The sequence below is a fragment of the Eumetopias jubatus genome, unplaced genomic scaffold (assembly GCF_037043125.1).
Source record: "Eumetopias jubatus isolate StellerSeaLion01/CBP00866 unplaced genomic scaffold, mEumJub1_p1.0 scaffold_4, whole genome shotgun sequence".
Classification (NCBI taxonomy): Eukaryota; Metazoa; Chordata; class Mammalia; order Carnivora; family Otariidae; genus Eumetopias; species Eumetopias jubatus.
Window position 1 is genome coordinate 4101198 of NW_028274810.1, and position 23788 is coordinate 4124985.

Here is a 23788-nt window from a genome sequence, read left to right on the forward strand (position 1 = left end):
GTCACTTTCTGATAAGACAAAGTTTATTTAGGATTTAGAGAATACAGGGAGCAAGAAAATAGTTGAAAATGTCTATTTTAATAGGTAGTTAAAATATATTTTTAAGAAGTATGATAAGTGGATGATTAATAAAATAAATACTTTAGGATGGTAAAAAAAACTATGATAAGGCAGTCTTTAAAGTGTATTATTATTATTTCTTTAAGATTTACTTATTTGAGAGAGAGCACAGGAGCGAGTGCATGAGCTGGGGGAAGGGCAGAGGGAGAGAAACTCAGCAGACTCCATGCAGAGTGTGGAGCCTGGCTGGGGGCTTGATCTCACCACCCTGGGATCATGACTTGAGCTGAAATCAAGAGTCAGATGCTTAACTGACTGAGCCACCTAGTCGCCTTTAAAGTGTATTCTTTCTTTTTCTTTTTTAATATATATATATATTTTAAAGATTTTATTTATTTATTTGACAGAAAGAGAGATCGCGAGAGCAGGAGCACGAGCAGGGGGAGTGGGAGAGGGAGAAGCAGGCTTCCCGCTGAGCAGGGAGCCCAATGCGGGGCTTGATCCCAGGACCCTGGGACCATGACCTGAGCCGAAGGCAGACGCTTAACGACTGAGCCACCCAGGCACCCCTTTAATATTTTATTTATTTATTTGATAAGAGTGATAGAGAAAGAGAGAGCATGAGTGGGGGGAGGGCAGAGGGAGAAACAGACTCCCCGCTGAGCTGAGTGGGGGGGGGGGGAAGCCCGACTTCTATCCCAGGACCCTGGGACCATGACCAGAGCCTATGGCAGACACTTAACCGACTGAGCCATCCAAGCGCCTCTAAGTACATTCTTTCTTATCAGTGCCAATGCTTGATACTTATTTAAAAGAAAGATTCGTGGTACTGAAGGAAACAGAAGCTGATTTAATGGAATTGTTCCAGTTATTTGAATTAATATTTCTGTTAAATGCCTGAGAATATTAACTTTTATTTATAACCATTGGTAGTCAAAAAATAGATTAGAGATACTGTAAAACTTCATTGTAAATTCCTAGTCTACCAATTGATTTATACTGTGATTCAGTTTGTGTCTTCTACATGTATATAGTAAAAAAAATAACACTTTTGTTGTACCCATCAATTTTATAATTTTATACTGTTCTGATAACTAGTGGAGATTTTTCATTAGATTTGAAGAGAAAATTAGATCATGAATTTATTCCAGTTTTTAAAAAATCAACCCAAATTAAAGAACAAAAATCTGACATTCTTCCTCTCAGTGGGGGATCTCCAGGGGGGAACTTCTTAGGAAGCCATTCTGCGAACTTCTTAGGAAATTCTTTATTTGCCAGAGTGTAATAAAAAAAACTATCCTTGGAATCAGCAAGTACATGTAACATTTCTTCGCATCAGCTTGTTTACTGCGTATTACTCTGAAACTGTATGCTTAGCTTTCTAATGAAAGACTTTTATTTATTTCTTCCTTTCTTTTACAGGAGTATATTTGTCCCAGATGTGAATCAGGCTTTATTGAAGAAGTGACAGATGATTCCAGGTATTGTACAAGGCGTGAATAAATCAGGCATTCTGTTACCAAATTATTTTCTATCAGCATCAACTGAATGAATAGAAAGAAATTTGTCTTAAAACTTATGCTCTCTGCATAAGAGGGAGAGAGGGAAGAAGAGGGAAGGGTAATAAAAATGGGAAAATTTGGGATGTGATCTGATAGTGGGTGTGATGAGATCCACTGCTTCTGATTGTGTGTGGCATTCCTTTGAAACCTCTATATCCATATCTGAGTAAATCTGGTAAATTTTCATTTATTTTCTGAGTCTTTGGTGTCCTTTTAGATTATTGGGTGGTTTTTAGTGACCACTCTGTTGCCTAAAGGTAAATCGCTGTTACACCTCTTTGGTTGGCTCGGGAGCGACTTCCGACAAAGATACTATCTAATAAGGTAAACAGGCTGGTCTAGCCAGGGAAACTGAGTTATTTATTACTCTGCTTTGAGGAAGCCTTAGGATCCTTATGCTTACTAAAATTATTGCAGTCAGACTTAATGCCATCTTATTGCTGTAATATTAATTGGGTTCATAATGCTTGAAATTGGCTCTCATTGGTCTTTTCTTTTTTTTTTAAAGATTTTATTTATTTATTTGAGAGAGAGAGAATGAGAGATAGAGAGCACGAGAGGGAAGAGGGTCAGAGGGAGAAGCAGACTCCCCGCCAAGCAGGGAGCCCGATGTGGGACTCTATTCAGGGACTCCAGGATCATGACCTGAGCCAAAGGCAGTCGCTCAACCAACTGAGCCACCCAGGCGCCCGGCTCTCATTGGTCTTATTAAAGATATAAAACCCATAAAAGGGGGAACTATTTCTGAAGGTGACAGTATTTTATAATACTTCTTGGTTAATATGAATAAAACTATAAAAACTTAATAAAAAGTAGAATAGCATTGGTAGGATGGCCTTTTTTGGCACATTTGTTCTTTTGTGGCTTTGTGATTAGATAATTTGGTCGAACAATTGAAGAAATCTGACTGGATTAAAAGAACCTGTAATCTGAAGCTTCTTTTAATCTTGGAGTGACTTTGGAGATTTTAATGGCTGTAAATAATTCCTTTACTGTTGCTGTTGGCAGACTCTAAAGTTGAAGGTCCCTTCCACAACCAGGAAAAACTACACATTTTACAGTATGTACTATTAGTTTAACTTTATTAATGAGTGGTAATTATATATATATAAATGAACTGGAGCTTCTGGGGGATATGGCATGGGATCAAGTTTGGTACACTTACATGGTGATCTAATAATCTTGGTTTTAAATAACAATACCAGCCCTAAACCTGTAAGATTAACATGACAATGAAATGAGCAATTTTTTGTGAATAGCATGCTAACTTGGGGCAGCTTTTTATGTGTGCTGTTATAATGGCATCAAATACTTATTGCAAACCCTTGTGCTCTGCATGTGTTAAAGAGCATATTGGTTGTTGGGAGGCAGTTAATGGACTTTTTTTTTTTCCCTAAGTTTTTGGAGTAGTAATCCTGGTTTCTTTAGCCCTGTGTACAAAATATGGTTATAAATGCAGATAGTGATTACCTGCCAGATGAAGCTTTTTTTAGAAAGGAACTATGAATTTTATGGATCCTGCTTTCACTTGATTTAATTCTTTTATTTGTGCCTTTGTAGGCCAAAGATTGACCTGTACAGGTGCTATTAGTAGCAAATGCTCAAATGTAGAGATTTTATGTCTTTTGAAAGATTGATGTTTTAAATGGTTGAAGAAATCTTTTTCTTAGAATCAGTATCTTAGAGGTAGCATGGTATTCACTTTCTATTAAGTTCATAAACATTTGCTGATTTTTGAATACTTAGCGATTACAATGGTAAGTAGTGGATGGTAGAAATTACTGATACGTCCTTACATATAAATATTGGATAATGGGCTCCATATGCTACTAGACATTGATCAGAAGGGCATCTTGAAAATTTTCTTAAGCTTTGTAACATCTCTCGGAACAGTGTGGTTGTTTTTATTATCCCTCCTCTATGATTAGCCCTGTCACTTTTTTTTAAAGATTTTATTTATTTATTTGACAGAGAGAGACACAGCGAGAGAGGGAACACAAGCAGGGGGAGCGGGAGAGGGAGAAGCAGGCTTCCCACAGAACAGGGAGCCCGATGAGGGGCTCGATCCCAGGACCTTGGGATCATGACCTGAGCGGAAGGCAGACGCTTAACGACTGAGCCACCCAGGCGCCCCCAGCCCTGTCACTCTTAAAATATGGAGGAATTTGAAGGAAAGGGAATGCTGAGGAAGTTTCAGGGGGAGCAGAACTATAAAAGATAGAGTTGATAGCTTTAATAACCAAGGATATTTGAATCCCTGAAACAACGTAGTAAAGGCAGGAAGGAGCCTGGGAAGCCTGTCTAGGCTTAAGCAATAAAATGGGTACACAGTGGTAGTTGAATTATTTACTTATTTAGCGTAAGTACACCAGTACATCTGGGCTTGTTCTACATTTGAAGTGTTTTTAACTTCTGAAACAAATGCAAGTGTTTAATGGTTTCTAATTAGTGAATAAGGCCTGAGCATGACTACATAGAAAATGGCATTAGCTCTGCTTTTTCATTTTTGGTTTCAGACTAACCAAAGTGTGTTTGTTTCCTCAGTTAGCTGAGCGCAATGCCTGGATTGGTGTTCTGAAAATGAAAGCTATCTGTAGTAGTTTGTAGACTTGTATTTGGGGTGAGTGTGTGTACATGTTTGTTCGTAGGCTTGTGTTTCTTGAAGTAAAAGTGATAACTAGTAGTTCTTGTGATTCTTCCCATTCCTTTCCCCACAAAATGTTAGCCATTTTCCTCTCTTTTTTTGCAGATTTCATGGGAACAGTGGGTCTAATATTTCTCCGTAGTCTTTAAGAGTAGTTATTTTATTGTTTACACATCTTTTTTTTTTTTTTTTTTTACGTAATCTCTACACCCAACGTGGGGCTTGAACTTACACCCTGAGATCAAGAGTCACATGTTCTACCGACAGAGTCAGCCAGGCGCCCCTATTTACACATTCAATATTAACTCAACAACTTTTATTTTCAAGTTAATCAATATATGATGTGACTTGCAGGGTTTTTCAAAAGTGATGAGTGCTCTGTATAATGTCTGACACACAATAAACACTTCATATATATATTTGTGGTATTAACAAGTCTTTACCCTCTGAATTTATAGATACATATATGTTTTTTATTTTCATATATGTTTTTAAGGTTTTCTTTATTAATTTGAGAGAGAGAGAGAAAATGAGCAAAGAGAAAAGGGCAGAGGGAGAGGTAGATGGATGCAAGACTCCATCCCAGGACCCTCGATCATGACCTGAGCTGAAGGCAGACGCTTAACCAACTGAGCCACCCAGGCGCCCTGAATTTATATTTATGAAAGGAGGGAAAGGGTTAGAAGTGGATGAGATAAATTCTAGATATTTATAATAAGGCAGAATTTAGAATCAAAGTCAGAGTGCAGAGGGGTGTGGATCCTCATTTGGTTGGTGAGTTCAGAAAAGACTTAATGGAGGAGGTAGCATTTGAGATGGGCCCTGAAGGATGGGTAGGATAATCAAAGAATAGGATAAACTATCAAGAAAAAAATATTTATTGAGATCTTTTATAATGTGCTAACTGTAGTACCAGACCCCTTATAGTACTATATTTAATCATTCCCAAGTAGGCTCAAATGTTGTGTTCACCTGGTGGTTGAATGATTTTTTAGCAAACATTATTTTGAGAATCTTGTTTTATTTCTTTGCCTCCTTGAGAATAAATGTTTTTCTTCTTTTGCTAGGTCAAATTTGAATTGCACTGCTGGCTGTGGTTCCTTCTTCCTACTCTGTGGTGGCCCGTCTTTCCAATTTTTCACTTGATTTGTACTTGATTTTGTAGTTTGTTACAATATTTTTCATAGATTAATCCACATGCCAGTTCTTCATAATTTCCTTCGTAGGTGTCACGTTGGGATGAGTTATTTTTCCTTATTGGGCCTTGTTTTCATTGTACCATTCTATATTTAGCTTCTGGGAGGGAAGCTTGTTCCTAGGAATAGAATCAGTACTCATTCCTTTTTCTCTTCAGTTTTTTAGGTGGTGGTGGCAGCCGGATAGACAATAGCACATCAACACATTTTGCAGAGGTAAGTTTTCCTTTGGCTGTAGGGATTCTTTTTTTTTTTTTTTCTTTTTCCTGGCTTCCCCCCGCCGCCCCCCGCTTTTTTTTTCCCCCTCTGGCTGTAGAGATTCTGTAAGTAGTAGGTGGATGTTAAAACCATGACAGATTTTCACCTCCCAGTGCAGCAAAACATCAGAATGTATAAGAAAAATGTGGGCAAGAGTAGCCCTTAGAAAGGTTTGTGTTTTTAGTAGTTGGGCCTTTGGCATGTTACTTTTGGTAAACCAAAGGAGAGAGGAAACTCCTTGATCTGTGTTGTTTTAAACCTAGTGGTGTTTTCAGTTCTGTTTTCTACTTCCTTAGTTGTGTATGTTGTGTGAGAGAAAAAAAGAAGCTTGCGTTGTTTGTGAAATAACAGTGCTATAGACTCTGCTTTGGTGGTGTGACAGCCAAGTAAAGAGCAGGCCAGAATGAGTTGTAATTGAAGTCACCATTCAGCTTTACACAGAGGTACTGGTTTTTAGAGATGGACTCTACCAAACATGGTGGTTTGGTATGATTGGAATTGGGGGCCAGATTAAGAATATGGTATTTACTTGCTTTCCAGATCTCAAGGTTGGACCTATATAATTAATTTCCAATTCTATATGTAATGTAGCATCCACAGTTTTGGGAAAAAAAATCTTAACTATGATTTGAAAATAAGGCATTAGTTTGCATCTTGGAATACCATTTTACATTAAGTTCAGAGTGATTTTTTTTCTCATTTCATTCATTGACTTAAAATCTCATTCAGTTTTTTTTGGACCATTTTAACCATTTTTAAGTGTGCAAGTAAGTGGCATTAAATGTTGTTTTTAATCATTTAGAGCCCATAAAAAAGACAGACCATCTATCTCATCCTACAAGAAACACTGGTTTGCTTTTGCTTCTATTGCCACACAACTTGGTTGGCTTTAGAGAGCTAACAGATGCTAAAAGAAAAAAAAAATTAAATCCCATAATCATGATTTGTGTGTGTGTGTTTCATGATCACATTAGCCTTTTCCAGAGAGATCTCAGCTGTGTAGAAAGCTAGCAAAATTTTTTGATATTTATTTATTTATTTGTGGGTAAAGTAAAACTATTAGCAGTGCATTGGACAATTGGTGTTCAGTAAGAAGCCCATAAAACCCTAATCCTCTCTCCTTTATCTTCTGAAAATTATCTTAAGACCTGTAGTCCCCCAGATTTTTATGTTGTTAGAATGTTTGAGTAAAATTCCTGTTTTACTAAGGATATTTTCTTTTACTTATGGTCTGTGTACTTCTTAATATCCAGTTTTAAGTTTTTTGGTTAACTCTGAAGTGCCTTAGTACATGGGCCGATTAGAGTGTGCTTTGCAAGACTTTTCATGTCTTTGAACTCCTATTTTTCTCATTTTGATAGATTGAAAAACATTATTTAAAATTTGTTATGCTTGCCAGGCCTGGAAGCCTTTTTGATTTTAGTATGTGTTTCCCTGTGTGTGCTATTCCTGATAACACAGATTGTCGCTTACTGATTATACATATGCTGAAGAAACTTCATCTGATTTTCTTTAAATGTAAGTCTCTTAGGAAATGGAAAAACATTGGTCTGTCAGTTTTATAGATATGACTCATCAGGGGAGATGCATTAGGAAGAAAAATAAATATAGCTAGTCATTTTCCTAACTTTAATATTGCTAAATCTGTCACTGGTGGCATGAGCTATCCTTCAGGTTAATTTTGCTGAATCATAGCCTGTGGCTTCATGTCCCTTAGGGTTTATAGCAAGGGCAGGATTATGCCCAGTTTTCCCTCTGTAGAATTCCCTTGTCATCATGCCTGAGTATGTCAGTTTGCTCCTTTTTTAATTATATTTTGCATTTAAAAAATAGAAAAAAACCCTGTCTTTATGCTACAGAAATTGCCAGGGATTTAAATCAGTTAGCTTCTTAGCTGAATGTATTATACACAGCATTCTGCTGGAAGTAGGGACAAGAAGCAAATGTCATGGTTGCCTTGCCTGCAAGGAACTTATAATTTAGTTGGGCAGCAAGTGCAAACACATATGAAGCAAATAAGAAAACAACAGAGTATGCAGAGAGCGTGATAAGCTTATTGTGGGGCATATGTAACAAGTACAGTAGAAGGGAGCGATTGGTAGGCTGCGGCCTCTGGGAAGACCAGAGTGTTTAGGAGAGAGGTCAAATGACATAGTTGTATGCCTGGAACAAGATTGCCTGAATTCAAATCCTGGGTCCACCACTTAACTGGCTATGTAACCTGGGCAAAATTACTTAGAATCTCTTTGTGCTTCTGTTTCTTTGTCTGTAAATTGGGGAAAATAATATCTACCTCATAGGATTGTGCAGATTAAATGAAAGCTAATGTGCCTGCCATGCAGTGAGTTTTAATACATTTTAGCCATTATTTAAACTTCATGGAAAAGGTAAAACTCCCTCATGGGGAAGTTAAAACAAGGCATCATGTATTGGAGCCTTACAGGGTAGATGGAATTCAGATACACAATGAGGTGAGGAAAACTATCTCAAAATAATACTCATAAGCTGTAAGGTTTTATACTCATGTCCCTGGATAAAACACTTACAAAATTATAAATAGAAACCAAAGTTATTTTCCTTTTCCATATTTTAGTTTATAATTTCAGCAAAAGCTTATGCTGAATTTTGTTTTGTTTTTCTTCAGCCAGAGTTCCTTGTAGAGAGAAAAGGTTATTTTCTGTTTACTAATAGCTGAATTCTTAAAATACTAGATACGTTAGAAGAGGCTTAGTCCAAGCAAAACTTTTAACAAAATCAGTATTTTTAACATTTTTTTATTAAGTGGATCTCAGAGAGAGAGAGTGGGTAAAGTTGGAGTGAGGGTGGGAGGAGGGTTTCCAGTTAAATGGGAGTTTTGTTTGAGTATTGTGTGAGAGTCAGTGGAGAATGAATCTAGGAATGTTGCTAGCAGTTTGTAGAGAGGAAGGACATTGCTGTATTGAGGCTCCTGGTGGTAACCTGGGGAATTGAGCCCATGGCTACCTGAGGGTTTCATTGATTACTTGAAAGCTTCTGACCATGACCTGGAGCCAGTGAGGCTTTTGATCTGAGAGTCTCAGCTTACCTAAATGGATCACTTCAGTGCAAGAGTGGCTTGCGGCTGCTGCCTCCGATGAGCAGAAAATAAGATAGATGGCTTCCTGGACACAGAACTCCCAGTATACACAGGAGGTTAGGGTGCTCGAAGCATTCTGATTTAGGTTTATTGATTTAAAATTTCTTTTGGTACACGATGTAGCATTATAGTGACAATAAAAAGGTATTAAAAACATCTGGAGTCACACTATTCCAGGAGCTCCTTTTCTCTACACATTTCCTTTCAGGTTTTGTCTTGAGTCATTGGTACCAAAAGATACTATAACAACATTAAGAAGATTTTTTAAAAAATGAAAAATCTGTTTTCTCATTATTTTATCTTTATTTCTTTGCATAATACTTTACATTTTTTGCTTGCATGATTCATTACTTTTTTCAGAGGCATTCACAGAGTATACCATATTGTATTTCTGCTTTTTAACATTTATTTAGGATTATGTAAAAAATCTTTTTTTTGTCTCTTTTTGTTAAAAGAATTATAAATTTTATGAGTTCATATTGTTTCATGTCTGTACTGTATTTATTGAACTGTTATCCTATGTTAAACATGTCTGTTTATATGTGATAGTTCATTGTTGATCGTATCTCTTTCCTCCACCTCTGAATCTAGAACGCATTGAGAAATATAGAAGCCAGATGGAAATAAAAATTTAGCTCTATTCAACCATATTGGTGAACATAATTGATCTGTGGCCAAATGGACATCCTGAGTCTATATAGGATGACTCACCTGAGAATTAGAGGTTGCAGAGCAGGCATTCATACTCAGAACTATTTCTTTTGAATTTGCGTAGCTTCCTAATATGTGAACCCCATCCATTGGAGAAATGAATGAATGAATGGTGAATCAGCAGATGTCAGGCTCTTGCCACTCACCAATCAGATACATCACTCCTGTGGTAGAGAAGAGTAATGAGGAATGAATGAAGAGGTCAGAGATGGAAATGAGAGATCTGATTCTTCCCTTTTCACTTTGGGTTTAGTAATTTAAGCCTGAAATTAGCAGGGGTGTGGCAGTAGTGACTGTCGCAGCTGGGGGAGATCAGTAATACATAAGAGCAGTTTTGCCTTTACCTTCATGAAGGACTGTCTCCAGTACCAACTCTGTTCTTTTGTGTGTGCTCCTGGGACCTGTGGAGAAGGCTCTGAAATAGTAAAGAACAATATAAAGTAAATTACATTAAACTAAACAAAATTGTTGATATTCTGTTTTTGACCTACAAAAATGGCAATTTTATTACGTGTTTTTAAAGAGATTTATTTATTTTAGAGAGAGTGCACTTGCACAAGTGAGCACAGATGGGCTGAGGGGGAGAATCTCCAGCAGATCCCCACTGAGCACAGAGCCTGACGTGGGGCTTGATCTCACAACCCTGAGATCATGACCTGAGCCTAAATCAAGGGTCTGACACTCAGCCAGCTGAGCCACGCAGGCATCCCCCCAAAATGGCAATTTTAAATGATTCGATCTAATAAAAAGAAGTTAAAGATTTTAAACCGTCCTTACCCAGGTTAACCATCCTTTACCTGTTTACTCTTCTCAGTGTCAGCCAGAGGGCTTGCACTCAGGTGCCAGGTAGAGTTTGGCTTCTTTGAGCAGTTGCAACCTGGATTGAAAAATTCAACCAAATCTTTCGTGTGTCTCATTTTTTAGCGTGAAGGCTTAAAAGAGCTCATTTCATGGCACCTGCTTCACATCCAGTCAGTTTGGAAATGTCAAGGAAAACTCTTGAGCTTTTCGCAGTTGTTGAAAAAATAACTCTGTTTCCATAATTGAGTGCATACGAAGTTCACACCAATAACCACAAATTAGCAAAGACCACGAACTTATTGGTAACTGAAGGAAAAAGGGTAAACCAAAATATTCTTGGTGTCAGCCTTGCTGGTTTCTCTTCAGTGAGTGCAGTTACCCACAGTCCATGGCCTGTAAATTTAAACTCATTTGGGCAAAGGTGCCTTTCAAGAGATTGTTAATGGCGCAGTGTTTATATTACTGGGGGAATCGGGGTGTACGTCACATTTTTTCTTTGTGAGTGGCATTTAACCTCTATATTTTGGTAAAATTTAGGAATTTGCCATGGTTGCAACTGTAGTCTTGAGATTTCTTTTTGAGGGCCCTTTTCTTGCCTAGGCAGTATATTATAAACCTCTGCAATTCCGCTTACTTTTATTATTATTTTTTTAATAAGGTTTTATTTTTATTTTTTAAAAAGATTTTATTTGTCAGAGAGAGAGCGTGAGCGAGAGTGTACACAAATAGGGGGAGTGGCAGGCAGAGGGAGAAGCAGTGCAGGACTTGATCCCAGGACCCGAGGGTCATGACCTGAGCCAAAGGCAGATGCTTAACCAGCTGAGCCACCCAGGTGTCCCTCCATTTACTTTTAAGTCTTATATTCCAAGCACCCTGAGTTGATTGGAGGATGAACATGTTTTTTTTTTTTTTACTTTTCTTTCAGTTATTCTCTCTGCTCCTCGAAATCATTCTAAAGTTTATTATTCTTCTTAAATTATTCTAATTTTTCCTTAACTTATTGAACAAATCTGTTTCCTGGAGACGACCTTTTAAAGTATAGGTCTTTTAAATTGTCCTCTTAGCAATAATTTTATTCAACTTTCCATTTACCTCTAAGTAGAAGCTTTGTTTCTATGGTAAATGGGACCCCTGCACTTCTTTGCCTGTTTGCCAATAAATGCTACTGCCTTTCTTAGGATGAAGATATAGTTTAGGTCTCCGGTATCTAAAAACCAAGGATCAAGAGTTACCCTCCTTTAGAGTTCACACACAGCTCAAAATAAGATAGAGGTGGTTGGAGCTGCTAATCTAATGCCATTTAACTCTGCTACTAATGGCAGATTAAAGGTAGAATGCTTCTACAGCCATTATAACCATATAGTAACCATATAATTATCTTCCAAAATGGTATACTTTGTGAAAACTTACATAAAAATAATAAAAATAAATAAAATTATAAATATTAAAATAAAAATTACATAATAAAAATAAAATTATATAAAATTATAAAATTATAAAATAAAATAATAAAAATCGTGTAATTTTTTAGAAATTTATTTATTGGCCAAAACCTGGTTTAGTTATGTTGGTGGACTTGTTAAGCAATTGTGTTCAAACATTTTTCGAAAATAAAATTCTAGCGGGGAACCTGGCTGGCTCAGTCGGAAGAGCATGTGACTCTTGATCTAGGGGTTGTGAGTTCGAGCCCCACGTTGAGTTGTAGAGATTACTTAAATAAATAAATAAACTTAAAAAATGTTTTTTAGAGATATTACAAGAACAGAAAACTGTAGACTGGTATCCCCTATGAATGTAGATGTGAAAATCCTAAACAAAATTTTAGCAAATAGAACCCAACAGTATATGAGAATGGTTTGATATCATGCTCAAATGGGATTTATTTCAGCAGTGGAAGATTAGTTCATAATTTGAATGTTAGTTCAACATCAAACAATGTAACTCACCATAGTACACTACAAAGTAAAAACCGTAGTCATCTCAGTGGATGCAGATAAAGCATTTGACAAAATCTAACATGAGTTTTTTCTTAGAGAGAGAGCACGCACATGCTTGTCTGGGGGTGCAGAGGGAGAGGGAGAGAATCTTAAGCAGGCTCCATGCCCAGCACAGAGTCCAGCCTGGGGCTCGAGCTCACGACCCTGAGATCATGACCTGAGACAAAATCAAGAACCAGATGCTTAACTGACGTGAGCCACCCAGGGGCCCCTAACATCAGTTTTTGGGGGTTCTAGCAGGGGAGTGCAGCTACTCATAAACCCTTGACCGAAGAACGGTCCTTCTCTATCGGGGAAGGTCGTCCTCTTCGACTGAGCGTGCAGCTTCAGGAGGGATGCACATGGAGTGGTGAGGGAGAAAGGGGATCCCTGCCTAGCCAGCCAGATCAGCCAAATCAACCCTGGCGATCAATGGGGTGACAGATGTCGCAGCCAGATCACCCTCACATCCCTAACATCAATTTTTTTTAAAGATTTTATTTATTCATTTGAGACACAGAGATAGATCATGAGCAGGGAGAGAGGCAGAGGGAGAGGGAGAAGTAGGCTCCCCGCCGAGCCAGGAGCCCGACGTGGGGCTCGATCCCAGGACCCTGGGATCATGACCTGAGCTGAAGGCAGACACGTAACCATCTGACATCATCAGACACATAAAAACTCTGAGCAAACTAAAATAGATGGGAACAGCCTTTATCTGACAAAGTACATCTACTAAAATCCTACAACTCACATCATAGTGGTGAAACACATTGTTTTCTAGCTAAGATCAGGAAAAAGACCAGGATGTCTTTTCTCATCACTTGTGTTCAGCGTTGTTTTGGAGGTTCTAGCCAGTGCAATAAGGTAAGATAGGTAGAGACAGACAGATGTAAGTGGTATGCAGATTGGAAAGGAAGACGAAAACTCTTCATGGTGGGCATGATCTTTTACGTTGAAAACCTGATGGAATCTATAAGAAAGCTATTAGAACTAGTGAATTTAGCAAAGTTACAGGAGAAAAACATACAAAAATCAATTATATATTTACATATTAGCAACAGTTGGAAATCGAATTTAAAAAATAATTTACAGGGCGCCTGGTGGCTCAGTTGGTTAAGCGACTGCCTTCGGCTCAGGTCATGATCCTGGAGTCCTGGGATCGAGTCCCACATCGGGCTCCCTGCTCAGTGGGGAGTCTGCTTCTCCCTCTGACCCTCACCCCTCTCATGTACTCTCTCTCTCTCATTCTCTCTCTCAAATAAATAAAATCTTAAAAAACCCATAATTTACAATAGTATACAAATATGAAATACTTTTTCAGAAAAGATGTGTAAGATCTGAACATGGAGAACTACAAAACGTTACTTAGAGAAGTTGAAGAACACCTAAATAAATGGAGAACTGTGTCCCACTCAGGATCAACTTAATATTGTTGGGATGTCATTTATAATTCAGTGTAATTCCCATAAAGATCCCAGTCAACTTAGAAATTGACAAGCAGATTTTAAAATTCACATGGAAATGCAAGGTGTGTAGAATAGCTAAAACTTCTCAGAAAAAGAAGAAAAAAGTTGGAGGACTAATAATACCTGATTTCAGAGCTTATTATAAAGCTACAGTAATCAAGACTGTGGTATTGCCAAAAAGATGGATCAAAAGAACAGAATACCCAGAGTCCAGAAACACACACACATTATTGACAACTGATTTTGACAAAGGTACAGAGGCAGTCCAGGAGAAAAAGGATGGCCTTTTAAATGTGCTGAAACATTTGGATATTCACAGTACCAACAATATGAGCTTAGATACATGCTTTAAACCATATATAAAAATTACTTCAAGATGGATAGTAGACCTAAATGTAAAACTTTTTATACCTTGAAGAAGAAAACACGGGAGAAAATCTTTATAACCTTGGGTTAGGCAAAGATTTCTTAGATATGACACCAAAAGTGTGACTCATAAAAGGAAAAATTGATAAATTGGATGTCATCAAAATTAAAAATTTTTACTCGTCTTCATAAGAATAAAGGGACAAGCCACAGTCTAGTGGAAAATGTTTTCAGATCATTTATCTCATAAAGGACTTGTATCCAGACTACGTAGAGAACTCTTAAAATGGAATAATAAGAAAAGAACCCATTTTTCGAAAATGACGAAAGATTTAAACAATTTGCTTCATCAAAAAAAATACACAGATGGCAAATAAGCATGCAAAAAATAATGCTCAACATCAAAAAAAAGAAATGCTCAACGTCATTAATCATTAGGGAAATGCAAGTTAAAACCACAATGAAATACCACTATACAACTATCTGAATGGCTAAAATTTGAAAGACTGACCATATGAACTGCTGGTGAGGCTGTGAAACAACTGAAATTGAATGTAAAAATGGTACAACCACTGGGGCGCCTAGGTGGCTCAGTTGGTTAAACCGCTGCCTTCAGCTCAGGCCATGGTCCCGGGGTCCTGGGATCGAGCCCCATGTCGGGCTCCCTCCTCATGCAGGAAGCCTGCTTCTCCCTCTGCCTGCCGCTCCCCCTGCTCGTGCTCTCTCCCTCTCTCTCTCTCTCTCTCTCTCTCTCTCTCTCTCGCTCTCTCTGTGTGTCAAATAAATAAATAAAATCTTTAAAAAAAAAATTCCTTCTTTAAAAAAAAAATGGTACAACCACTTAAGAAAACATACTGTTTTTTTAATAAAAAAAGATGAATCTGCATATATAAATATGTATACACATGTTCATAGCAACTTTATTTCTAATAGCTAAAAATTAGAAGTAACCAAAATCAACCCATCAACAAGTAGGTGGGTAGACGAATTGTGGTATAGTTTTATATTATGGAATACTACTCAGCATAAACCATTGGTAAAATATGGATGAATGTCAAAATAATTGAGTGAAGGAAGCCAGAGTACATACAATATGATCGTTTTTACATGAAATTCTAGAAAATATAAAATTCTAGAAAATGCAAACCACAGGAAGATCAGTGGTTGCTTAGGGGCAGGAGGAAGGGATTACCTAGGGGCACTAGAAAACATTTGGAGCTGATGGGTGTGTTCTTTTATCTTGATTTAATGTTTTCATAAAGTTGCTTGTGAACTTTTTCAAAATTGTACTCTCAATTGATTTATCTCTGTGAGACTGTAGTTTGTTTTTTCTTAAGATTTTATTTATTTATTGAGAGAGAGAGGGAAAGCATAGAGGGAGAAGCAGACTCCCTGCTGAGTAGAGAGCCCAGAAAGCCCAATGCGGGGCTCGATCCCAGGACCCCTGACCTGAGCCGAAGGCAGATGCTTAACCGACTGAGCCACCTGAGACTATAGTGTTTTAATTTAAAAGATATAATTCACACACCTTGTAATTTAACCTTTAAAGTGTGCAATTCAGTGGTTTTAGTATATTCACAGTGTATAACCATCCCCACTAATTCTAAAACTTTTTTCACCCCCAAAAATAACCCTGTATCCATTAGTAGTCACTCCTTTTTTCTTCCCAGTTCCCTCAGCCGTAGGTAACCACCAATCTGTTTTCTCTGGATTTGCCTATTTGGGACATTTTATATAAATCATACATTATGTGACCTTTGTGACTGATTTCTTTTTCTTTTTCTTTTTTTTTAAAGATTTTATTTATTTGAGAGAGAGAATGAGATGGAGAGAGAGCATGAGAGGGGGGAGGGTCAGAGGGAGAAGCAGATGCCTGGGTGGCTCAGTTGGTTAAGCAACTGCCTTCGGCTCAGGTCATGATCCTAGAGTCCTGGGATCGAGTCCTGCATCGGACTTCCTGTGACTGATTTCTTTCACTTACCATGTTGTTTTCATGGTTCATCCATGTTGTAGCATGTATCAGTACTTTATTTTTTTTTTATGGCTACATAGTATTTCAGTTGTATGTATAGAGTACTACACTTTATTCACTCATCCGTTGGTGGGCATTTGGTTGTTTACACTATTTAGCTGTTATGAATAAGGAATATTTGTGTATAAATTTTTGTGTGAACGTATGTTTTCTTAGATATATAACTAGATGTGAAATTGCTGGGTGCTATGGTAACTGTTTAACTTTTGAGGAACAGACAATAATATTTTAAGAGATGCTGATGTGATCATGGTTAGCTAATGGCAAATTCTGCTAAATGGAAAGTATTGTCCATCCTGTTTTTTATATTGTAAATTTCAGCACAGGTATTTTCAGAAGCATTGTCTTTTTACCTCCATTCAGAGTAGCATTTCAGTTTTTCAAGCAAAACTTGTCAAATAAACGGTCTCTGTGAATCTTTTGGATGTTTCACCAAAACTTTGTAATAGTGGTCTTTGGTTTTACTTATACATAAGCCATGTCCCGAACCCGCAGTTTTATGGAAGAGTTATTTTTTTTTCTCTTATGCTTGTTTAAGTCTACTCAGAAGCAAATGACCTGAAGCTGTTCTTATCCTTAGTGTTGATTTGGTATAAATTTGTGTAGTGTGCTTTTTATCTTGTGTTCTGTGGCCAACGTGCACTATTTGGGACAGATACATTGATTGTTATTATTTGTTTATGCTAATTTTCAGTTTCCAAACAAGTAGCAAAATGCTTCATGTTGATGTTGCAGCTGCTTCTAATCTTGAATTCCTTCAGAATTTTTACATGTATTAGATGTGATAACAAGTTGTATAATTATCAGTGCAGATTATTGATATTAGAATCTTGGTTTGGTACTTGATTTTTCTTCTAGTCAAAATTCTCAGATACTTAGTTTTTATGTTAATTATCATGATTGCTTTGAGAGTTCTTTTCTGTGAGCAAACTTTCTGGAACTTTATTCATATAGTAAGGGAATTGTACATTTCCTATAGTTTATGTAAGTGAGTTGGATGATGGAAAACGTGGAGGGGATAATACTTTTTCACTTATTAAAGGCAAGTACAGTTTTGGATATTTAAATGTTGCATTTACGTTGGAATTGGGGGACAAGCAAAACTTTGTGTTGTAGACCACTTTTCATACTAGAAACCAGCGATCTTTACCAGAGGTGGGACTGTCCCTAGAAAGGGAAATAAGTCTGATGATAAGTAAAAATGGCAGTTAAAATGAAAAGGTGCTTTATTTCACTAGTATTTAGAGAAATCTTATTAATGTTTTTAGTGTGCATATTATTTTTTGTTCATCCAATTGGACATCAGAAGTTTTTAAAAGTTATTAAAAAACAGTGTTGGCAAGAGTATGGGAGAATGTAAGCTCTTGTACTCTGGCGGGAGTATAAATTGGTATAGACCTTTGGAGGGTAGCTTGGTATTCTCTAACAAAATTTAAAATGCTCATACCCAGTAATTCTATTTCTATGCTACAGGATGTCCATATGAAAAAGAATGCTTCCTAATATATTTTATGGGGCTAAGATAACTTGATAGCAAAATCAGACAAGGATAGTACACAAAAGGAAAATTAGAGGCCAATTCTGTCATGAACATAGATGCAGAAAACCCCAGAAATAGAATGCAGCAATGTATTATAAGCTAGCTTGTGTTCATCCTAAGAATTCAAGGTTGGGGGCGCGGTGCCTGGGTGGCTCAGTGGGTTAAGCCATCTGCCTTCAGCTCAGGTCATGATCGCAGGGTCCTGGGATCAAGCCGTGCATTGGGCTCCCTGATCAGCGGGGAGCCTGCTTTTCCCTCTCCCTCTGCCTGCCGCTCCCTCTGCTTGTGCTCTCTCTCTTAAATAAATGAAATTTAAAAAAAAAGAATTCAAGGTTGAGTTAATATTGAGGGCTAGAAGGCAGTGATGACATTTTAAAGTGCTGAAAGAAAAAACTGCCAACCAAGAATTCAAAATCTGGCAAAAGTGGGGCACCTGGGTGGCTCAGTTGGTTAAGCGTCTGCCTTCGTTAGGCTCAGGTCCTGATCTCAGGGTCCCAAGATCCAGCCCCTTGGAGTGCTCTCTGCTCAGTGGGGAGTCTGATTCTCCCTCTCCCTCTGCCCTCTCCCTCTGCCCTCTCCCCTCCCCCTGCTTGTTCACTCTTTCTCTCAAATAAATAAAATCCCTTAATTAGAAAAAAACCAAACTCTCGCAAAAGTATCTTTCAAGAATGAAGGAGAAATTAAGACATTCCCAGATAAACAACATTTGAGGGATTTCACTGCTAATAGACCTTCCATACAAGAAAGGCTAAAGGGAGTCTTTCAGACTCACTGTAGACCTATTGAATTTACTTTTTGGACTAGGGCCAAAGAATATGCATTTTAAATAAACTCTCCTATTTATTCTTATAGACCAGAAACAAAAAAAAAAGCAAACCTTACAATGAGATATATTTTCTGTCTAGCAGATTGGTAAAAACTAAAAACAAAAACAAAAGCCCTGTGATATCTAGTGCTTGCCAGGATTTGGTACATTGGAAACTCTTGGTGGATGTGTGAGTTGATAGTTACTGTGCAAAACAATTTGGGCTTACCTAGTAAAATTGAAGATATATGGAACATATAAAGTTGTACAAACTGCTAAATGGAGAGACTTTTCTATCTCTGCAGCAGATGACACATATATGAATGTTCACACTGGCTGTTTGTAATAGCAAAAACCTGGAAACAATCTAGATGTTTATTGAGGAGAAAAGATTTTTAAAAGTGTGGTATAAAATGTGTGTGAAAATGAATGCACCAACATGTGCAGCCAAAAAAGCAAGTGCTTTCATAAGGCACTTTTATAATTCATAAGTCACATTTTATTAGGGATATATACATTTCTAGTAAAACTGTAAAGAAAAGCAAGGGGATAATAAACAAAAAATTATGGGTTGTGGTTACTGGAGGTCAGGGCAGGGAGGGACACACAGAGGGTTTCAGTGGCTTTAGTGATGGTTACATGGGTATATATTTTATTTTCTTATACCTCATTATATTTTACATGTATCAGATACTAGATACCATAATAGCAATGTTAAAGACTACATAAAATATAAAATATCCATTATGGTGCTCTTGAAAATAATGATAGGACTTTGTTCTGAGTCAGTGCAAGCCTCTTTTTCCTCTATGTTTTTTATCCCTGTCTCCTATCTACAGTTTCTTTCACCTTCCATTTGTGGGGAGGGATAGTATCTCTTCCCACTTAAAAATGAAATCCATTGGGGCAGAGGTTCTTTTTTTTTTTTTTTTTATAACATCTTATTCACTGCCATATCTTAAATAGTTCCCAGAAAGTGATTGGGACAGAGTACATGCTAAACGTTTCATTTGTTGACTTAGAGAGGGAGAGAGAGAGTGTGTGTGTGTGTGTGTGTGTGTGTGTGTGTGTTAACACAAAGATATTTAAAGATTGGAATTCTACACACCAAATTAACCTCTGAGTAGGAATTAGGGGTAGGGATTGGTCATGGCTGAATGAATGGAGACTGTATTGCACTTCATATTTTATATTCTGCGTTCACATTTTTGTAATACATTTATTGTGTATTTTTTAAAGGAGGAGGAACCATCTTTGAAAATCAAGAAGCAAAATGTAAACCGGAAAAAATGGCAAAAATAACATTTTTGACAAACGTAAACAAACTCCTTAATTTCAAGAATCGATTTGACAAGTTATTGGATGTTAGGTTGAGATTAGAGTGGGGTCTGAAATCAGATGAGCTTTAACGTGCGGCTGGGCTGCTAATCCGTTCTCTGAATGTTTCTAGAGGAGGCTTGTTGTTAGTATGGGGTCTCTGGAAGAAATGATCAGTCTGGAGCAGGAGGGCTGTGAGGATTTTAAGACCTAAGGTCATGTGCTGAGCAGTTTTGTGTCCCTCTTATTATATATACATTAAATAATGAGTTTTTCTGTTAGACTTAAAACTTTGAAACAAAATGAAAAGACCAGGATGTAACCAGAGTTATGTGCTTGGTTGGATAGAGTGAAATAGGTAGTATTCTCTGGAACTCTAAAATATCTGGTGTACAGATAAATAAAATTTAAATTATTTCAGTTGTGGTTTGTTTTTTTCCATTCACTCTTTGTTGAATAATTCCAAACACACATCCCCCCTACTCCTGTCCCCACACCCCCAACAACACCCTTTGAGTGATAAAATATGTACAACAGAATAGTCTTATCAAACATTCCTGCACTGCTTTGGCACAGCTTTGACAATGTCCCTTTCTGATGCAGTTTCTAGATAATAGAAGTATTTTGTAGTCCTCTGTCTCCACTTTGTAGTAATGATCTGTAAAAAATGTGTAACTACATCCATTTTATTTAAATCTTAGGTTATTATATAGTAGAAATGTGGATGTTATTTGTGACAAAGCACAAGAATATGATGATCTAAATGATTGTGCTTAGAACAGAAGTCCATGGGCATGTCTGGCTCACATTTTTACTTCAGAAGGGGAAACTGGCCAGAGGCATGTGGATATGAGGTCATTATTAAGGAAAGGGTCCAGCTGTTGGCTTGTTTCTGTATGAGGGAAATTTAAGTTTCTCAGTACGTAAGTGCCCCCCCGTACACACACACACACACCATATATGCACTTGAAAGACATTTCTTTTCTCCTCTATGAAATTAGGGAAATATACACTTCTATAGTCTATAGTTTGGAACTGCTGAATTTCGAACTGTTAAAAACTATTCCAAAAAAATCTTTTTTCCTCCTTTTTCAGTATTTATTCTTACCATTTCCTCTTTCCTCTGATCTTGAAACCAGTAACGTGTTGTTTATTTCTGGTTTTTACTAGCTCTGGGAGCATTTGGACCACACGATGTTTTTCCCAGATTTTAGACCATTTCTAAGTAGCAATCCACTGGACCAAGATAATAGAGCCAATGAGAGGGGTCACCAAACTCACACTGACTTCTGGGGACCAAGTCGTCCTCCACGGCTGCCAATGACTCGAAGGTACAGATCACGAGGAAGTACTCGTCCTGATAGATCCCCAGCTATTGAAGGGTGAGTTTTTTCTTTAAGTTCTCTTTAAGGGTAGTTGCAATGAAGGATGTATTGGCATAATCTAATCTTTATAAGGTTCTTATACTTCTTACCTTTATGGACAAGATGGAGATATAAACAGAATGAAGGTGAAGTTAAACTGAATGTTTCTTCTCAACTGCTACCAGTTAACAAATGATGATAAACTAAAGGATGCTAAAACTAATGATATAGGTCTCTGGTTAATTTTATTAATGTCTTAGATTAATATATAGGTGATACATTTGTTTATCAGAAAATACTGAAAGGGATATCCAGTATATTGGACAACATTAGGATTCAAAAAGACCTCAAGAGATTGGAGCAATGGACTTAATATGAAATTTAATAGAAATATAGTCTTGTGACTGTAAAAACATTCATGCAGCAAATGTTTATTGAATGTCTTTTATGCTGGAACACTTCTATTAGATATTGGGGATACAGTGGTGAGCAAAACAGATGCTGACCTTTGATCTCATAGAGCCCATTTTGTAGGAATAATAAACATGAATTTTTAAAAGTGTTTGCCATATGCTTAGGATGGTACTTCATGCTTTATCTGCTTATTTAATCCATATGAATTAGTAGGTGCTATTGCTATTCTTATTTTATATAAGAATAAAATAAGACTCAGAGAAATAAAATAACCTGGATCAGTGGTAGATCCAGGATTTACTTGAATCCAGGGATGTATGAATCTAGTGCTGCATGGCAGCCACTAGCCACATGGGGTTATATCGATTTAAATTAATTAAAAGTTAATAAAACTCAAAATTCTTCAGTCACAGTAGCCACATTTCAAGGGTTCAGTAGCTACAGATTGCTGGTAGTTACCATATTTTACAGCACAGATTATAGAACATTTCCGTTATCTCAGAAAGTGCTATTGGACAGTGCTGTTTTAGAGCCTACACTCCCTTACATATATACATCTTCTAGATTTTACTATTAATAGCTTACTATACTTGCTTTATCACATATCTATCCACTTATTTGTCCATTAGTTCATATTATATCTTATGAATTTCAAAGTTAGTTGTAGACATTTCTTCTTAGGACAATAATAAGATATAGGAAATCTGATTTAATGGGATTGTCAAGGACAAAAGCCAAAAAATCTTAGACCTTTGTAATAACGTATGGTGCTGAGAGGCAAATCTGTGCCGGTTAAACCGCATGTAGTTTCCTTTCTCTACGTGGTATGGACCCCACTGTTGAACTCCTCAGCTACAGCTCATCTACAGTTTTACCCCTTGTGCACTTATTTTCTGCTACCCACTAAACTGCCAATTTTGGATCAGTGCTGTGGTCTGCTTTTACCTTGTTCCTCCCCTGAGGGAATGGCTGAATACTGCTGGAGGAAAATCATTAATGTGCCCATTGGTGCCCCTGCAGCTGGCAAAGTGTATTTAATCTCCATTAGACTGTCAATGCTTTTGATTAGTCTTTTAATTTGCATTCCCCTCAGGAAATAATTTTGAACTTCCGCCAAATTTCACTCCAAATTTCTTGTCTGGTAGCTGATTCTCAGCAGCTGATTGTATTCTTCATTTTGAAAATTGGGGCCTCAGACATGAACTCCCAAAAACCCTGGGTCAAATTTTTCTACATTAATATTTATTTCTCCTTCCAGTCTCCTAAGATGAGGTATCCCGCCTTTGTTTTCAAAGTAACTCCATCAGCCCATGTTTCTGACTCATTCTTTACCTATTTCCTCTGAGATTTAGTTTCATCCATTTTCATCTCCCTGCTTCCTTTTTCCCCTTTGCTGCTCCCCCACCCTCCCCCACACTGTAGCAGCATGGTTTTCAACTCTGGCTCTACATTAGTGTCACTGAGGTATTTTTAAAAATCCTGATACCTGGTCCCTGTCCCCAAGGATTTCGGTTCAAGTATTCTGGGTGAGATTTAAGCACTGGTAATTTTTTTTTTTTTTTTAAACATTTTATTTATTTGACAGGGAGAGAGAGAGAGTGCAAACAGGGGGAGTGGCAGGGAGAGGGAGAAGTAGGCTCCCCGCTGAGCAGGGAGCCCGATGCGGGGGGGGTGGGGGGGTGGGGGGGGTGGGGCTCAATCCCAGGACCCTGACAGGATTACTTACCTAAATTTTCAAATCTCTGTCACTTCTCTCTATAAGATCCATTGTCATAGGGTCCATAACTTCATATACAAGGGCCTCTATGTTTCTGAACTCTGCAACCTTGTTTCCTGTCACTTCCTCCTTTTATTCCACCAATATAAAACTTATCATTCTCTACATACACCATGGTGTTTCTAGCTTGTTTACCTTTACTTAATCTGTTTCCTTTGGCAGAAATACCTCTACTGCTTTCTTAACCCAATTAATCCTTTGTTGAATTTAGGAAGCCTCCTGTGACCTCAGGACTGTGTCAGAGGCCCTTCTTTGTGCTCTCCCAAAGCACCTCATGCACTCCCCTACCATAGTTCTAACTATACCAGTTGAAGTTATATTACTACTAGTGGCTAGCATTCATGAAGTATACTATGCCATAGTAGGTACTATGAAGTACCTACT

The 23788-nt window shown here is 37.5% G+C and overlaps 1 protein-coding gene across 1 annotated transcript in view; it reads left to right on the plus strand.

The window, feature by feature from the left end:
• RNF115 (ring finger protein 115) overlaps positions 1-23788 on the plus strand; it is a 64591-nt gene that overhangs the window by 16399 nt on the left and 24404 nt on the right. Inside the window, exons 2-4 of the mRNA XM_028088198.2 lie at positions 1483-1541; positions 5621-5678; positions 21020-21231. Coding sequence (XP_027943999.1) covers positions 1483-1541; positions 5621-5678; positions 21020-21231 — 329 coding nt within the window. The remainder of the gene's footprint in view (positions 1-1482; positions 1542-5620; positions 5679-21019; positions 21232-23788) is intronic.